Source organism: Lutra lutra, chromosome 18 (genome assembly GCF_902655055.1).
Source record: "Lutra lutra chromosome 18, mLutLut1.2, whole genome shotgun sequence".
Taxonomy (NCBI): Eukaryota; Metazoa; Chordata; class Mammalia; order Carnivora; family Mustelidae; genus Lutra; species Lutra lutra.
In genome coordinates, this window is record NC_062295.1 from 39,895,981 (window position 1) to 39,913,501 (window position 17,521).

At 52.4% G+C, this 17,521-nt stretch overlaps 1 protein-coding gene across 1 annotated transcript in view; it reads right to left on the minus strand.

Annotated features, from left to right (window-relative positions):
• Positions 1 to 17,521, minus strand: part of DNAAF5 (dynein axonemal assembly factor 5) — a 45,728-nt gene that overhangs the window by 20,599 nt on the left and 7,608 nt on the right. The window contains exons 3-5 of the mRNA XM_047713592.1: positions 14,577 to 14,701; positions 14,129 to 14,247; positions 838 to 1,070 (exon numbers count right to left, since the gene is read on the minus strand). Of these exons, the coding sequence (XP_047569548.1) occupies positions 838 to 1,070; positions 14,129 to 14,247; positions 14,577 to 14,701 (477 nt within the window). The remainder of the gene's footprint in view (positions 1 to 837; positions 1,071 to 14,128; positions 14,248 to 14,576; positions 14,702 to 17,521) is intronic.

A 17,521-nucleotide genomic window follows, 5' to 3' on the forward strand; every position in this document is an offset into this window, starting at 1 on the left:
CCCCATGGCCCTTAGAGCTTCTGCAGGGGCCTGGTTCCCAGGATGGCCAGATCCTAGTGGGGCCTCACGTCCCTCCTCTGCTGCCAGTGACCAGGCTTGTTATGAACACATGGCCCCACGCGGGGTGGTCACAACAGCAGGCTTCGGGCAACAGCCAATCTCTAAAAGACACTCACTATGTGATTCCTGTTCTACATTGTTCCCAAATGACATCATATGGGGACATGGCCCAGTGTGCGAGGCTACTGTCATGGGCCCACAACGTGTCCTCCGGGCAGGTGTGAGCATCCCTGCACGCACCAAAGTGAGGTCCACGTGGCCCATGGTGGTGCTACCCGGCAGCCAGTGGGCGGGCGGCAGCGAGACCTGGCAAGGAGATGCTGGCTGCCACGGGCTGGGCCGGGAGTCCCTGCCTGGCTTTCCTTGCAGAGCCCATGGGCACACGAGTGCCATCAGAGCCAGGGAGGGGCCTGCCTGCCCCAGTGAGGCGCACAGGGACTGTGTGTCCGAGGCGCAGCTGGTGGCTCGTGCAATCCGCCTGATCATGCTGAGAGAGAAGGCGCGGGGGTGGGGGGTTTGATTCCCTGAACAGTGTACCTTTACGTGCTGCCTTCACGGGCACAGAAAACAAATCTGTGTGGTGGGGGATGTGAGGAGGGGCAGTGGGGATGGACGCCAAGACCCAAGGGGATCTCCTGGTGACTTGAACGTGACCTCAGCTGTGGTGGCAGTTCCACATGGCTCACATTTATCCAGACCCGCAGACCCGTGACCTGACACGGGGGGATGCTACCACAGGAGCTACACTACTAATGTGACCAGAAGAAGGCAACTCACGTTGCTGACCACAGCGCTGTCATCGTCGGCACACGCCTGGTGCAGGGCTCGGAGGATGACGTCCAGGTGCTGCGTCATGTGGTCCTCGGCATGCAGCAGCAGCACCGCCAGCAGCTGCGCTGCCTTCACTCTGGTCCCCACCACCCAGTCGGTGATGTCGTGGCACACGGCAGGAAGGATCTTGGACAGGTTTCTGAAGACGAGCTCCCGACAGCCCAACACGGGGCGGTTCTCTGGAGGTGGAAAGAACAAATCGGGAAATTCCCAAGTGAAACCGCCACGGGTCCTGGGCAAGCAGACTCACCACACGTCCCTTGTTTAAGGGGCACCTACACGCTTCACTCTGACATCTCCTAAGCGCAAACCAACTCTGAAGGCAGAAATGAAGACCCAGTGTCCTTGCTGAGCTTAAAATTTTTGTACAGAGGAGCGTCTGGGTGGCTCCGTGGGTTAAAGTCTCTGCCTTCAGCTCGGGGCATGATCTCAGGGTTCTGGGATCGAGCCCCGCATCGGGCTCACTGCTTGGCGGGGAGCCTGCTTCCCTTCCTGTCTCTGCCTATCTCTCTGCCTACTTGTGACCTCTGTCTGTCAAAAAAAAAAAAAAAAAAAAAAAACTTGTACAGAGACAGATGTGTAAGGGACACACAATAAAAATACACGAAGTGCCTCATTTGCTAAGTTTGGACACATGGACACACACCTCGAACCACCGCTGTCACCAGGACGCAGATGCACCTATTACCACAAAGCTCCCTGCGCCCCTCCAGGGCCCTCAGGACTCTCCGCCCACCCGGGCGGCTGTGCTCCGTTTCCTGTCACTGCAGATGGACCGTCTCTGGGCAGAACTGCAAGGTCCACACTTGGGTTGGCCCAACTCCCTTCCCCACACGATGATCCCAGGGCTATCCACGTGGCAGTGTGCCTTCATCCCTTTGCCTGTCTGTCCCCTGACAGGCCTCAGGCTGCTTCCCGGGCTGGGTTGTTGCCAAGAAATCTGCGACAAGCACCGCACACAAGCCTGTGTGGCCACAGCGGCCTTTCCCGATGCTGAGGGTCCGCGGCTACGTCTGCTACGTTCTACAGGAGGCAGCATTTGATTGAAGAAACTGCCAAGCAGTTTTGGGAAGTGGTTGCCCCGTTTCCTGTCCCCACTGCGGGGCAGGGGCTTAGCTCCTCCGTGCCCTCAACCACACTTGGGTGGCCAGTTGCCAGTGAAAGGCACTGAGAGGGTGTGCAGCACCCGCCATGGCTTCATGCTCGCTTCCAAACGTGCTTACTTGTATCTCTGTTGGTGAGGTGCCCTAAAAAATCTTTCTGCCCAGTGAAAAACCAGATTGTTTCTAAAGTTTATTTATTTATTTATTTTTAGCGATCGATGCTGAAAGACCACCCTTTCGCCACTGAACAGTCATGGGGCCTGTCCAAGACTGGCTGTCCATGGATGTGGGCCTCCACTTCGGTTTGCGTGACCTCCCTGCTGCTGCTCTCCGCATGCCAGCCCCTCAGCCAGCAACCCTGTGCTCTCGGTCCACAGACTACTCTGAAACAGGAAGTGCTAGCCTCTCAACTTGGCTCTTCACTGTCAAAGTCCTGGTGTCCCAAGGTCCTCCGCATTTGCATGGGATTTTACCATGTTTGTCAATTTCTACAAAAAGGGCTTCAAACATTTTGATCAAAGGTTTGATCTTAAAAAATCAAAACTCAGTTCTCAAACTATTCCAAAAGTAGAAATGGAAGGAAAACTTCCATGTGGCTAAGCACTGTTCTGATCCCAAAATGAGAGAAAGACTCCACACACACAAAAAAGAGAACTACAGGCCAATATCCCTGATGAAACTGGACACAAAACTCTTCAATGAGTAGTAGCAAACCTAATCCAACAATATATTTCTAAAAACCTCCTGTGGTGCCTGGATGGCTCAATTGGTTGATCAGACGGCTCGTGATTTGGACTCAGGTCATGATCTCAGGGTCCTGGGATCGAGCCCCACATCCCACTTTCTGCTCAGCGGGGAGCCCGCTTCTCCCTCTCTGTCTACCTGCTGCTCTGCCTACTTGTGATCTCTCTCTTTCTCTGTCAAATAAATTAAAAAAAAAATCTTTAAAAACAAAACAAAACAAACAAGTAAAACAACTACAACAGCAGCAACAAAACAACCCTCATTCACATGCTCAAGTGGGCTTTATTCCTGGGCTGCAAGGGTGGTTCCATATTTGCAGATCAATGAACGTGATACCCAACATCAACGAGGGAAAGACAAGCAGCATCTGATCCTCTTGATACACGCAGAAAAAGCATCTGACAAAGTACAGCATCCAGTCATGGTAAAAACCCGCAACAGAGTGGGGTGAGAGGGAACACAGCACAGCATAATAAAGGCCACACATGAAAACCCACAGCTCACATCATACGCAGTGGGGAAAACGGAGAGCTTTTCCTCTAACTGCAGGAACCAGACAAGGATGTCCAGGGTCACCACTGTTGTTCAACATGCACCAGAAGTCCCAGCCTCCGAAATAAAAGACAGTCAGATTGTGAGGAAGAAGTGAAACTTCCCGATTTGCAGATGACATGATGCTCTCTGTACAAAACCCCAAAGGCTCCACCAAAACGCTGCGGCAGAACTGACGACAGAGCAGTTCAGTAACGTCACAGAGTACAAAATCGAGGTGCCTGCTGCACCTCCATACACTGACAATGACACAGTAGAGAGATGCAGAAAGCAATCCCACTTACAACTACACCAAAAACTACACCAACTACACCAACTACATAGGAAGAAACCCAGCCGTGAAAGACGTGCCCTCTGAAAACTAGAAGACACAGATACAGAAGCTGAAGAGGGCACAAAGGAGTGGAAACACATTCTATGCTCGTGGGTTCGAAGAACAAATATTGTTAAAATGCCTATACTAATCTTCAGATTTCAGGCAATCCCTATCAAAATACCAAGAGCACTTTTCACAGAGCTGGAACAAACAATCCATGGGAGACCCCAACGAGCCAAAGCAACCTTGAAAAAGAAAAGCAAAGCTGGAAGCATCTCAATTCTAGAGACTGAGTTCCAGTATTCTATTATTCTAGATTATTCTTCTATTCTATTCTATTCTATTCTATTCTATTCTATTCTATTCTATTCTATTCTATTCTTCTATTACAGAGCGGTAGTGATCAAAAACTGAATGGTACGGCAAAAAACCAGACACAGAGCAACAGAACTGAACAGCCAGGCAGGAACCCACAACTCGATGGTCAGTTCACCTTCAGCAAAGCAGGAAAGAGCATCCGATGGGAAAAGGACAGTCTCTTCAACAAATGGTGTTCGGAAAACTGGACAGCGACATGCAGAAGAATGAAACTGGGCCAGTTTATTACACCACACACAATGAATTCAAAATGGATGAAAGACTTAAAATGAGACCTGAAACCATAAAATCCTAGAAGGGAGCACAGGCAGTAACGTCTCTGACAGGTGCAGCAGCATGTTTCTAGACCTGGCTCGTGAGGCCAGGGAAACAGAAGCACAATAACTGAATAAATGGCCTCGCAACAGAGAGCTTCTGCATGGCCAAGGAAACAACCAACAAAACTAAAAGGCAACCCACAGGAAGGGAGAAGATATTTGCAAATGACATCTCTGATAAAGGGTTAGTATCCAAAGTGTATAAAGAACTGATACAACGCCACACCCAAAGAGCAAACAATCCAATAAAAAAAAAAAATGGACAGAGGAGGTAAACTGACATTTCTCCAAAGAGGACCACCGGAGGGCCAGCAGCCACATGGGAAGAGGCTCGACATCACTCATCATCAGGGACATGTGAGTCAAAACCACCAGGAGGTACCACCTGGCACCTGTCGCAGCGGTGAAAATCAACAACAGAAGCAACGACGGGTGTCAGCGAGGGTGCGGAGGAAGGGGAGCTGGGTGCGCAGCTGGTGGGACGGCAAGCCGGGGCAGCCAGCCTGGAAACAGTGTGCAGCTTCCTCAGAAAGTTCAAAGCAGAGCTACCGCACGACCCCGCAGTTGCACTACTGGGTATTTACCAAGAAACCCCACAAAAATACTGACCCAATGGGAGACGAGCACCCGTATGTTTACAGCAGCATTATCTACAGGAGCCAAGTTATGGAAGTGGCCCAGGTGTCCACTGACGTGAATGCGTAAAGAAGATGCAATGCATACTCACGCACACTTGCAGACACACTCACATGCACACACATTCTCACACGCGCACATACTCTCTCTCATCTGTGCACTCACACACACCTGCACACATTCACGTGCACACACACACCTGCACCACTCACATGCATACTCGTGGGCACACACACACACACTCGAATATTACTCAGCCATAAAAAGGAATGAACTCAGGGTGCCTGGGTGGCTCTGTGGGTTAAGGCCTCTGCCTTTGGCTCAGGTCATAATCTCAGGGTCCTGGGATCGGGCCCCACATTGGGCTCTCTGCTCAGCAGGGAGCCTGCTTCCCTTCCCCTCTCTCTGCCTGCCTCTCAGCCTGTGATCTCCGACAAATAAATAAAATCTTAAAAAAAAAAAAAAGGAATAAACTCTTGCCATCTGCAATGACAGGAACAGAACTAGAGCGTATTATGTGAAGCGAAATCAGTCAAGAAAGACATCGTATGATCTCACTCATCTGTGGAATTTTAAAAACCAAACAAGTGAACAAAGGGGAAAAAAGAAAGACAAACCAAGAAACAGACTCTTAACTCTAGAGAACCAAGTGACGGGGACCAGAAGGGCGGTGGGAGGGGGAGGGGTGACTGCATTAGATGGGAATTACGGCGTGTGCTTGTTGTGATGAGCACGGGGTGATGTAGGCAAGTGTCGAGTCCCCTGTCATACACCGGAATCCAACAAAACACTCTACATTAAGTCCTTGCAATTAAAAATAAAAACTCGATAAGAAATTCTTAATTTAAAAACTCTAAAGATAGAAATGAAACCATAAGGGTGCCTGGGTGGCTCAGTGGGTTAAAGCCTCTGCCTTCGGCTTGGGTCATGATCCCAGGGTCCTGGGATCGAGCCCCACATCGGCCTCTCTGCTCATCGGGGAGCCTGCTTCTCCCTTTCTCTCTAACCGATTCTCTGCCTACTTGTGATCTCTGTCTGTCCAATAAATAAATAAAATCTTAAAAAAAAAAAAAAATGAAACCATGACAGGTCAGAGTTTTGAGTGTTCAGTAAAAGCAACACTTTGTACCATGAGACCCCATCTTCATTTTTTTCCCTGTTACTTTTCTATTTTTATGCTATGTTAGAAAATTAGTTCCAATGATTCTATGTTGGCTGTTTATGTGCGCCTGTTAACAAACAAGCAAACAATACTACTCTTCCTGATGCTGTATCCACTGTGGAAAGTCTGTGGGACGAGGGGACATGAAACAGGGCAGCTGGTGGCACAAGCTTGGGGACATGAGGGCCTATGAGGCAAGTGCAAGGACACACGGGGCCTCACTAGGTCTGTGTCCTAAAGCCACCGTTCTGACTTTATAATGGAGCAGAAAGGACAACGTTCTGTTAGACCCAGGCTTAGCACACAGAGGCCCAGAAGCTACACCTGGCTGGCCACCCGTTTCTGGGAATCAAATGACCGTGGGATGCAGCCACATGTGCTCAGTCACTCTTGTCTAGGGCCGCGGTGACGTTACTACTGTGGGTGTGGCCTTCTACGCCTGATACAGACCATATGGCCCTTCACAGAAAAAGTCAGCTACTCCCCATTCTAGACTCCGGAGTTGGACTTTCCAGCATGGTAGCTGCTGGCCACACACAGCTAGAGTTTATCAAGCTTAAACACAATTCTGCTTCTCGGTCCCACGAGCACGTCTCAAACCCTCAGCAGCCACCCGCAGGCCAGGGCTACTGTCCCGACAGCAAACAGAGAATGTTCCCGTCACTGCTCTCGTTCAGCACTGCACCAAAAGAACACTCGAGAATCCAGGGTATGATTTCAAGCCGCTAACAGAACAGAGCAGCATTATGATCTATGGGCTCTTAGTACCATAATTAACACTATGACGGACATCTTTGTATCTAAGTCTGTGTATTTCTGATAACTTGGACAAAACCCTAGAAATGGTCAGAGACCAGGCCGTGTCCTGACACTCAGGAAGCCTGTCCCATCTACCCACATCTACCTGTACCCCTCAACCTCCACATATTTATTTGCCCACAAGCAGAGTATGAACTTAGTTTAGCATTAATTAAAAAGAATTTTTTTTTTGTTTTTCTTTCCAAAAATGTAATGCAAAACCAAAGTTAAAAAACAACCAACCGGGTGCCTAGGTGGCTCAGTGGGTTAAAGCCTCTGCCTTTGGCTCAGGTCATAATCCTAGGGTCCTGGGATTGAGCCCCACATCAGGCTCTCTGCTCAGCAGGGAGCCTGCTTCCCCCCACCCCCGCCTGCCTCTCAGCCTACTTGTGATCTCTGTCTGTCAAATAAATAAATAAAATCTTTAAAAAACAAACAAAAAACAACCAACCTACCAAGAAGTTCCGAAGAGAACAAAGAGCTAAGCGGCCGGGATCCCACCCTCCCTCCATGCCCGGCTGTTCCCATCGCTCTCCCCTCAGCACGTGCAGCTCAGCTCTGGTGACAGCGGGTCTTTGTGGTACACAGGGTGCCCACCAGCCCCGGGGACACAGGCAGCTTCCACACAGTGTACAGCTATGACCCGTGTATACATGAACCATTCCTGATCCTGGGAGAGCTTCTGGGAAGTGGGCGTTGGGGGGGACAGGTGGTGTTTTCCTTTATTTACATTTAGGTCAAAGCCGTGCTCAGACACAGACAAGGATCGTGAACACCAGGCTGATTCAACCGCTCAGTTCCTAGGGCAACAACCGGCACCTAGGAGAGTCTGAAGCAGTCATTTCCCAAATCATCAGTTTGGCAGAAGAAAGCCTCGCTCCCTCTGAGCGTGTGGTTATCACAACACGACTTCCTCACGAATACATAAACAGAACGGGAGGTAGAAGCCGCAAGGATTTTACTGGCATCCAGAACCATCCAGAACCAAACGGCAATGACGCGGAGCACGTCAGGTGGCCGAGCACAGAGGCCTGTGGCCAGGGCAGCCCCACACCCAGCACTAGCCTCAGCAGCTCCCGTGTTCAAGATGTTCAACCCAGACGTGCTGCATACCACCACCCTTCCGGCAGCCCGCTGTCAGGGCGCCCGTCTTCCCGGGCGGCGGGCAACACCAGTAGCCTCGGTGCAGCGGATCCAAGGCCCATCACACGAGGGCGTCCCCAGAGACTGAGGCCCTGCAGGGGAAGGGGCCACCAAGGTGCCATCTTCTGTGCCATGGGGCAGGGAGCCGCCAGGAAACACTCGCTGAACACCAACAGTTTGCTTCTACAGGTCTCCTGGAAACAGCTTTCACGAGGTGTCATCTACGTGTCATCGAAGCCACTTCTGAGCGCACACACAGTCTCAGGCTGCTTGCAGCTTCCCAGGGGCCCCATGCTGCTCGCGGTCAGCCCCTCACCACTCCCCCCACCCCACCCCCGTAACCACGGGTCTGCCTTCCCCGCCGACAGTTCCATCTTTGCTAGAGATCTCATAGGAATGAGCTTTTTCACTAAACATGACGTTCCTGAGCTTCATTCGTGTTGCAGCATGTGTCTGAATTTCATTCCTGCTCAGGCCGAGAGCTGCAGCTCAGCACGGACAAACAGAGCTTGCTGACCCAGGCTCCAGTGCTGGACCTTCGGTTGTTCCCACTGCACTTCCAGAAATTCCCGAACTCTTTCCTAAAGTTTTGTTTGCATTGTGGCATGGCTCTGTAATGTTTGTGTTGTTCTGTCTTTCTACCAACAACATGTGCGGGTCCTGTCTCCCCATGACCAGGGCCTCTCCGTATGGGATTACTGTTGACTTTAGAAAACAACGCAAGGTCAGTGTTTCTGTCTGTCCTGGAACCTGAGGAAGCCCCGGAGGCCTGAGCGATGATTAACTTCTTCTGCCCAGAGTCCAAACTACAACTCAGCCACTATCTCCTCATCTTTTGTTTGAAAACATAACTGCAGTACTTCCGCAAGCAACAAGCATGCAGAAACAGTGCCAGCGGACGAGGCGGCGGAGGGGCGGGCGGCGGGCACGGCGGGCGGGCTCGGCCCACAGAACCAGCTGCGATTCTACAGCTTTGCTCACTCTCACTACAAGTAGACCAGATGCAAATCCTTGTAAAGCCAATTTGTTTTCATAATTGAAACAAAATTAAATATGATGGCAACAGAAGTTGCTTAGTTTTGGTAGAAACCAACTGTGAAGGTCAGGAGCAACACAGCCGTCCCCCGTCACTAGAGGAGGGGATGCCATCTATAAAGGTGGGCTGGGAAGGAAAGTCAGAGCCAGCTGGGTGTTAAAACTCTGTCTGTATATGCAGGAGGTAAGAGGCTCTAGGAACTGTGACGCCCAGGTCTGAGGGTCAGAGTTCAAACCCTTGCTCAAAGCCCAAGTGAGCTTTGTCTTCCCCTTCAGGTGCCCCTGATTCCTCTTAAGGGCATTTTTTGGATCAGCTCAGCTGAGGCTTTATCTCTGATCTGGGCAGGTGTCCGAGGCAGGACTGAACCATCCCCATTGTGCAAAAGAACTTTGCACAGCCCCTGCCATTACGAGGAGTGTGAGCCCTCCCTGGGGGGAGGGGTCACCAGGCCTGTAGGTGACACCCCAGGTACAGACAGCAGCAGCCTGAGATGAGTCCTGATTCCAAGAGAGGGAGGGCTGTGGTCTGCGGATGGGCAGAGCACCGCCCCCCCCATCCCCACCCCCACGACAGCGCCTGAGTTTTAACTCAAGGAGAGGTCAAGAAAAACCCTGACTAAGCTGGGCCAGAAGCAGATGGAACATTAGATCGGATTGGTTTTGCACAGTTAGACAAAGTATAATTTAATTGCAAGCAGAAAAACAGATCATCAAAAAAAAAAAACAAACACATTTTTTTAACCAAGTTTATCGAAGTCAGATGGCAGATCTATCCCATACTATCTATTTACAAACCACCATAAACAGGCAGGATGACACTGGGTGCTCTGCACGAGGTTCCAGCTATTTGCGAAGCAGAGGTATTTCACAAATGACCAGGGATTGACCTCCTTGAAGAAATGGAGGCCCTGCAGTGCAGGGGGGAGGGGAGAGCAGTAAGGGTATAAGGGAGGGTCACCAAGGAGGACCTGAAGCTTCGAGAACCTGAACCCGGCTCAGCAGGATGCAGGTCCTGACAAGCTGCGCCCACCCCTTTGGGGTTGGGGGGCCTTACCGGCTCAGTAAGGAGAAAACGGGGTATGCCTACAGCCGGAGTGGAGGGGCCCCACCCCTCTCCTGAGCACTCAGCGGGGAACTACTCTGCTCCCCAGCACCTGAGGCTAGCTCGAGCGGATAATACTCCACGCCACAGACCCTCAGGCCACTCACCCCAGTGGAAACCCACCCCCCATCTCTCCTCTGCACAATGTACCTTCTCTGATGACTCCCCTCTCCCCAAATACTTGGATGAAACAGACCAGCAGAGCAGGTCTGAGCTCTCAAGGGAACGTGAAAACCCTGAAGGGCATAGATCTAAGTTACAATGGTAGTTATTCAAATGGGACTCCACTGATTTCTCAAGTTGGGGAAAAAAATCTGACTCTATTCTCTTGCGTCAGAAGATCTGGCAAGCCATTCACCGTTATGAAGAGATGCTTCCCTGTTCACTCAAGCGTCCCCAAAGAAAACAGTTTTAACAGGAGACTAATTTCCAGCAGAAAGGACCCCGGAACCCGCTGTCACCACCTGATCCCACTGCTGGCAGTTTGAGGGCGCGACGGGCGGGCAGATCCTCTCCAAGCATGAACCTGTCCTCTGCCCAAGAAGAGCACTTTGTTCAGGGAGGGACTGACTCGGGGACAGTAAATGACACCCTTCTGATCTTCCCAGAATGTAGCTGGGTTTTAAAAATGTAGCTTCACTTCCGTGTGGCAACAGGAAACTTGTGTTTGTTGAACGGCAAACTGTGTGGTAACAGATGAGGTCCTATGCTACCTGCACCTTGTTGTCCCAGCAAAGTGGGCACGGGACTCTGACCTGGACTTCTGGCCCCGTGTTCCCACCGAGCCCTGACTGGACAGCACAGGGGCCCACCTGGCAGTAGTGAGACCAGCACCTCATTCAATCTGTCCGTCCGCACACTCATGGAAGCATGCAGTGAGAGGCACACAAGGCAGGAGGGGAGTCACCGACCATGCCACTTGGAGCGAGGTGCGAGCAGGCCCTGCCAAGACCCCGGCTGCCATAAGTGGGGGATTTCAGAGGGAAGACAGTCAGAGAGAAGGCTCCCAGCACAGATCCGACAGAGGCTGTTACCCAGAATGTATGAACAATTCTCAAAACTCCATCGTAAGATAATAAACAACCCAATTTAACGTGTGAACACACACTTGACCAAGGAAGGGATGGGGACAAGCATGACGTGAGCGCCCAACAGACCCCATGTGCTGATGGGGACCAATGGGAACCCTGCCCCCTGCAGGTAGGACACAAACACGTAGCCAGACAGGGAGAGAGGCAGCTCCCAGCTCCCAGCTCCCAGCGGGCCCACTCCCCAGGGCTTAACCGAGAGAGCGAACTGGGTTCACACAAAGATGGTACACAAGTGCTCAGATCGCCCTTATCTGAAATCACAACCCAGAAATGACCCAAACGTCCTTTCTCCCAGTCCAAGGTAAGCCACGGCGGATCCACAAAAGGAAATACTCCTGCAGCAGGAAGGCAGCCCCCCCATAGAGCTTCAGGGCCTGAGTGCCTGAAGCCAGGCAGGCTACGGACAGCCTGCGTCATGCATGTGACAGCGTCCTGGGACAGACAGAAGGGAGTGCCCGTGGCAGGGCCAGACACGGTCAGGGGCTGACAGAATGTCCCAGGTCTTAACAAGCGGCGGTCACACAACGATGCGCTTGTCAAACTCTACCTTCAAAGGCTGTGGATAGTGACGGGAATCCCGGGGCTGTGGCGTGGCCGCGGAGTGGGGACAGCACAGAACCCGAGGGGAGGCAGCAGTGGAGCTGGGGGCAGCAGAAGGGCCATGTGTTTGCAGAAGCAGGCGGCCAGAGGCGAGATTCTAAGGAAGTGGCTGATGAAATCTGACATGTGAAATGGTGTAAAAAGAATCTGAAAACTTAGGGGCGCCTGGGTGGCTCAGTGGGTTAAGCCGCTGCCTTCGGCTCAGGTCATGATCTCAGGTCCTGGGATCGAGTCCCGCATCGGGCTCTCTGCTCAGCAAGAAGCCAGCTTCCCTCTCTCTCTCTGCCTGCCTCTCTGTATACTTGTGATCTCTCTCTAAAAAAAAAAAAAAAAAAAAAAAAGAATCTGAAAACTTAGACTGAAAATTTGTATTTCAAAATAATTTTAGAAGAAAAAGCCAACAATAATGAAATCTGCTTCTCCTAACTTTTTTTTAAAGGTTTTATTTCTTCGAGTGAGAGAGCGCGCGCACATGAGCAGGAGAGGGGTAGAGAGAGAGGGACAAGCAGATGCCCCACTGAGCAGAGCCCAACAGTGGACTCGATCCCTTGACCGAGATCATGACCTGAGCCAAAACCAAGAGTTGGATGCCCAACTGACTGAACCACCCAAGTGCCCGGATCCTGCCAACTTGATTGGAATTCATTCTAAATTCATTCTGCTTGGACTAAAAAAAGCCTTTGAGCCTGACCTCTCTCACTGCCAGCCTGCCGTGCCCCTGTGCCCCTCTCTGCAGCGTGACCTGGCAGCAGAGCCAATGCCACGCCAGCACCAGATAAAAATGTCCCTGCAGCATGAGGACAGCCTTGTGTGCACACACCACATGCGGGCGAAGAGCCGCAGTGTCTCGTGGAGAGCTATCAGCAGACAGCCTCAGGTTCTGTCCAGCACCAGGAAGGGAGGCGTCCCAGACCTCCCATCCGACGGCAGTCATGGTCACGGCATCCCGACCTTGGTGAGAACCCAGCCAAGACTGCCCGTAAGCAAGCCTGCACAGTCTGCCGCCAGGGCCGACGAGCGAGACACCGCCTCCAGGCAGCCAAGGGGGACATGCGGAGCTGGATAGGGATCCTACTTCAGAACTCTGCTTCCCTCAGAGGCAAGGAGGGCATGCTTAAAAATAAAATCACAGCAACCTTTATGTCTAATGTCTACATTTTTATTTTTATTTATTTTTTAATTATTATTCTTTTTAAATTATGTAATGTTAGTCACCATACGGTACGTCATTAGTTTTTGTTTTTTTTTTTTAAAGATTTTATTTATTTATTTGACAGAGAGAGATCACAAGTAGATGGAGAGGCAGGCAGAGAGAGAGAGAGAGGGAAGCAGGCTCCCTGCTGAGCAGAGAGCCCAATGCGGGCCTCGATCCCAGGACCCTGAGATCATGACCTGAGCCGAAGGCAGCGGCTTAACCCACTGAGCCACCCAGGCGCCCACGTCATTAGTTTTTGACGTAGTGTTTCAAGATTCATTGTTTGCATATAACACCCTGTGTGCCATGTCTGTGTTTTTAAAAAGATGTTATACTGTCAGACTTTACTAAATCAAAAAAATCCCTGCTAGCAACTAATTTTTGTACCTTTTCTAAAGTCGTGTGATCTCCCCTCATACCAGCTGTGCCATCAGGAGGCAAGGCCACATGAGAAGACACGCTGAGCACAAGTGGTTTCCAGAACAGAAGGAACTATGGCGTGCAGGTGAGCAAGGCAGGGAGGGGGGCCAGCTCCCACAGGCTCCCCGCCGACACTGCTCACATGGGACTTGGGGGCTCGGAAGACACGCACACAGCATGTATGTGTGTGCTCGTGGCACAGCAGGGAGCCACCATGAAGGACGGATGGGAGGCCATAAGGCTACCTCGCCCCGAGTCCCACAGGCTGCACCTTAGCTGTGTCCTGGGTGCGTACTCTCTGTGATTGTTTTGGGTGAGGCTGGACAGGGGATGGAGCACGACCTGTTTCTAAAAGGCCTGCTGCCACCAGCAGCCACCCACCGTGCTGCACAGACCCGTGCGTCCCCGGCAGCCCACACACTCCCTTGGATAAAGCCGGCCCGGGGGAGAGGGCACCACAGAGGCATCCTCACGGCTTTGAGTGACACTGGAGGCTGGGGACCCAAGTCATGGCCATAGTGCCTCTCTGCCAGCATGCCACCTGAGCCTGGTCCCCACAGTGCAGCTTGGGAATGCCCTTCTCCTTGGATAGAGACACCCCCCCCACCCCACCCATTATGCAGACCTGGGGAAGGCTGCACTCACCTGGTGAGGGGTGATGGGCTGGAGGGGGAGTGGCGAAGTCAAGCTTGTCCTTGAGGTCATCCTCATTCTCCCTCTGCCACTGCAGGCCGACCTTCTCCCAGAGGTTGGTGGCCGTGAGCCTGTGAGCACAACATCCATCAGGGCCAGCAGGCTGTGCAGAGGCCAGGTGGGGGGGGGCTGCGGATGAGGCCCTGAGTCTCTCCCCACGGGGGGCCAGGGGTTCATCCGTAACCAATGTCTGTATGTGCGCTCCGGGCGCTACAAACAGAAGGCTATTTATAAACCACAAACCAGCAAATACAACCGCGGGGACAAGGTGGGCTTCCAGGAGAGACTTGTGCTCTCGGGGACAGATATCCAGAGAACAAAGGACCCCATGCTCGCAATAGGCCTCTGAGCCCCTTAAAACTGAAGGCCTGACAGTCCCCCCAGCACTACGGCCACTTACGCAATCTCAGGTATGTCATCTTCGAGGCTGCTCAGCAACAGCGGGATGAGCTTGTGAAAGAAGGAGTAGCGGTCGCGCAGGTCCAGCAGCCAGCCCCCCACCACACTGGTCACCGCCTGCCGCACCTACACAAGAAGGCAACAGGAGGCTTTAGTTGGGCACCAAGAACCCAGGCACCGGGCACCCGCCGTGCCATCTGTCCAGGCTAGATGCCAGCCTGAGGTCCCAGAGCAGCTCTGCCATCCAGGCTGGGCTTGGAGAGAAACTGTCTGGGCCACCTTATCTTGCTCGTGCAGGCCCGTGTCCCCGGGGCATGGCCTGATCCCCTGCTGGCTGAAGCAGAACCATGCCGCAGCCCCAGGCATTGCAGGATGCCCGCCCTCGCAATCTTGTGTGTGGGACCCTCCTGGCCAGGCTGGGCACTGACGGCAAACCCCCAGGAAATGGCAGTTCCAGAGGCCACCCTGCCAAGCCCTCAGGTCCTGGAGTCCCAGGGCCTCCTGGGGAAGCCAGCAGGGCACCCCAGCTCTGCTGCTGGCGACCTGAGAAGGTGACGTGCATGCTTCTGCCCACTGTGCCCACCACAGGGAAGAAACGAGCTCAAAAACATACTCAGAAACACACGAGGTGCCCAAGGTCTAGCTCCCCGACAGCGGAGCCTGAGGCGGGAATCCAGACGTGCTAAATCATCACAGGAAGGAAGCAGGATGGGGCAGAGGCCAAGCGGAGATGTGGCTCGGCTGAATCCTGGGGGAGCTCAGGAGCACAATGGCGCCACACGGAGGCTGTCTCACCAGGGGCAAGGGCCCAACTACTGGCAGTGTGTGTCTGCTGTTGGCTGGGGCTGACCACGGGAGGAGAAGCACTTGCAGGGACTGCGGGTGAAGTGTGCCCCGAGCGGCACCCAGGTCAGGGTGTGTGTAGGCACTTGGACTTCGGGTGGGCTGCTCATCCCTGAAGCCAGCCAGGCAGCTAGACAAGCAGAGTGCACCCTGACCTGCCTGCTGCCTTCTCCGAAGCTCATTCTCCCTTCTGGAAAGTGAGAGAATAACAGGACATGTGCCACTGGCTCCTGGTGAACAGGGAAAGCCCCTGGCACAGTGCTCGACTGGCGGGAGGTGCCGGGGCACCTGGCTCACTCGCCCGCCTGCCAGTGTAAACAGCACAGATGGTAGGAAGCAAACAAGCCTGGGAGCAGGCCCCAGGGCTCCTGCTACTGTTGCAACTTCTTGTATTAAATTAGTTTAAAGTACAAAGTTGCAATATGAAATAAAAGGCTGGTTATTAATGACATAAGCATGTAATTAACAATCAAAACCACAACTAAAGATCCCAGAGAATCTCAGATATTCTTTCAACAAAAACATGCCCGATTAAAGGTCCAAGGACCTAGAAACAACTGGACACCTGCAACAGCGAGGAGAGACTTAGCAAAGAGCGATCTTTCCATGTTGTCCTTGTGCGTGATCCTAGTGGCCCCAAGGCTGCTGCGGAATCAAAGTGCCTCACAGCTAATGTTGTGAGAGGCCCAAGGGTCATTCTTACCATAAAAGTATCTGTAATAAGCAGCACCACACTCGAAGCTCAGCCTACACCACGTGCTGGTGGCACTCGAGAGCTCAGGGGACACCGGAATCCAACTGTGACCGAGTCTGGCATCAGACAGATGCAGAGTGAGTGGGGCCTCCGCGGGGACAGTGGCAGGCACTCGGGAGGACCAGACCCCAGAGGGCTCTTAACGAAGGTGTGTCCTGCTAGCGGGGGGCATCAGGGACCTGCAGGGACCCACAGGAGCCCATCTAGCTGCGCTCACATGACCCTGACACCCTACCCACATGTTGGCATAACAGGGGGGCCCCATACTCCGGACAGTCACTCTGACATCCCCCAAGACCACGCTCTTTTGCAGGTTGGAGACTTGATGCGTCTCCCCCATTGAGCTGGGAGAGCCTGGGGGCTGGCCTCCACACAGCTCCTGAGCCACGCAGATGGGTCTCCCCCAGCCTCAAGAAAGCTGCACACCCCCATTATCACGAGAGTAATTACCCTTTTCTCTCAGCTCAGGAAAACAGCTCTGAGCAGAGTTGCTAAGTAACAGTTTGACTAAGCAGGAAATCCGTCAACTGAGGAAAAAAAGAAACATGCACTGAGAATTCTTACTCGGTCCTAAGTCAGGTTTATAGATCTGGGGTGTTGGGCTGGGGAACCCACACACATCCGATCGGTTAGGTCGGCACACAGAGCCAAGGGGGGAACACACACACATGAACACGAAAGATAACTTCCTACTCTCCTTTAACTTGGAACATCTCACCTTTGCTTTTTCAGTTGACGATGAGAGAACCGTCCAGTCCTCATCAGGAGGCCCTCTAGTCCTGCACCCCGTGTTCCGCAGATGCCAACAAAGCACCCATCAGCCCACGGGGCTCTTCACTCCACCAGTCAAGACCTGACGGCAGCCCTAGGCGCCACCCGCTGGACAAAACCACCTTCTCCAAATTCACTATCTTGAGCTTTTCAGACTTGAACGTTTGGGGGCTGGGGGAGGCAGTGGGATCTTTCTACCCAGAACCTGCATGTAAACAACTGTCCCATGAAAGTGGCTCCGCAGAACACCACTCTGGTCCCATGCTGACCAAAGGCCTTGGATTTTAAGCACCTTACCTCATTTTAAGTAAGACCCATTTTTAAAATAAAAAAAAAATTTTACTAGTATCAATATTTTATTTTATTTTTTAAACATTTTATTTATTTATTTGACAGAGATCACAAGTAGGCAGAGAGGCAGGCAGAGAGAGAGAGAGGGGGAGGCAGGCTCCCTGCTCAGCAGAGAGCCCGATGTGGGGCTGGATCCCAGGACCCTGGGATCATGACCTGAGCCAAAGGCAGAGGCTTTAATGCACTGAGCCACCCAGGCGCTCCTAGTATCAATATTTTAGTATCTA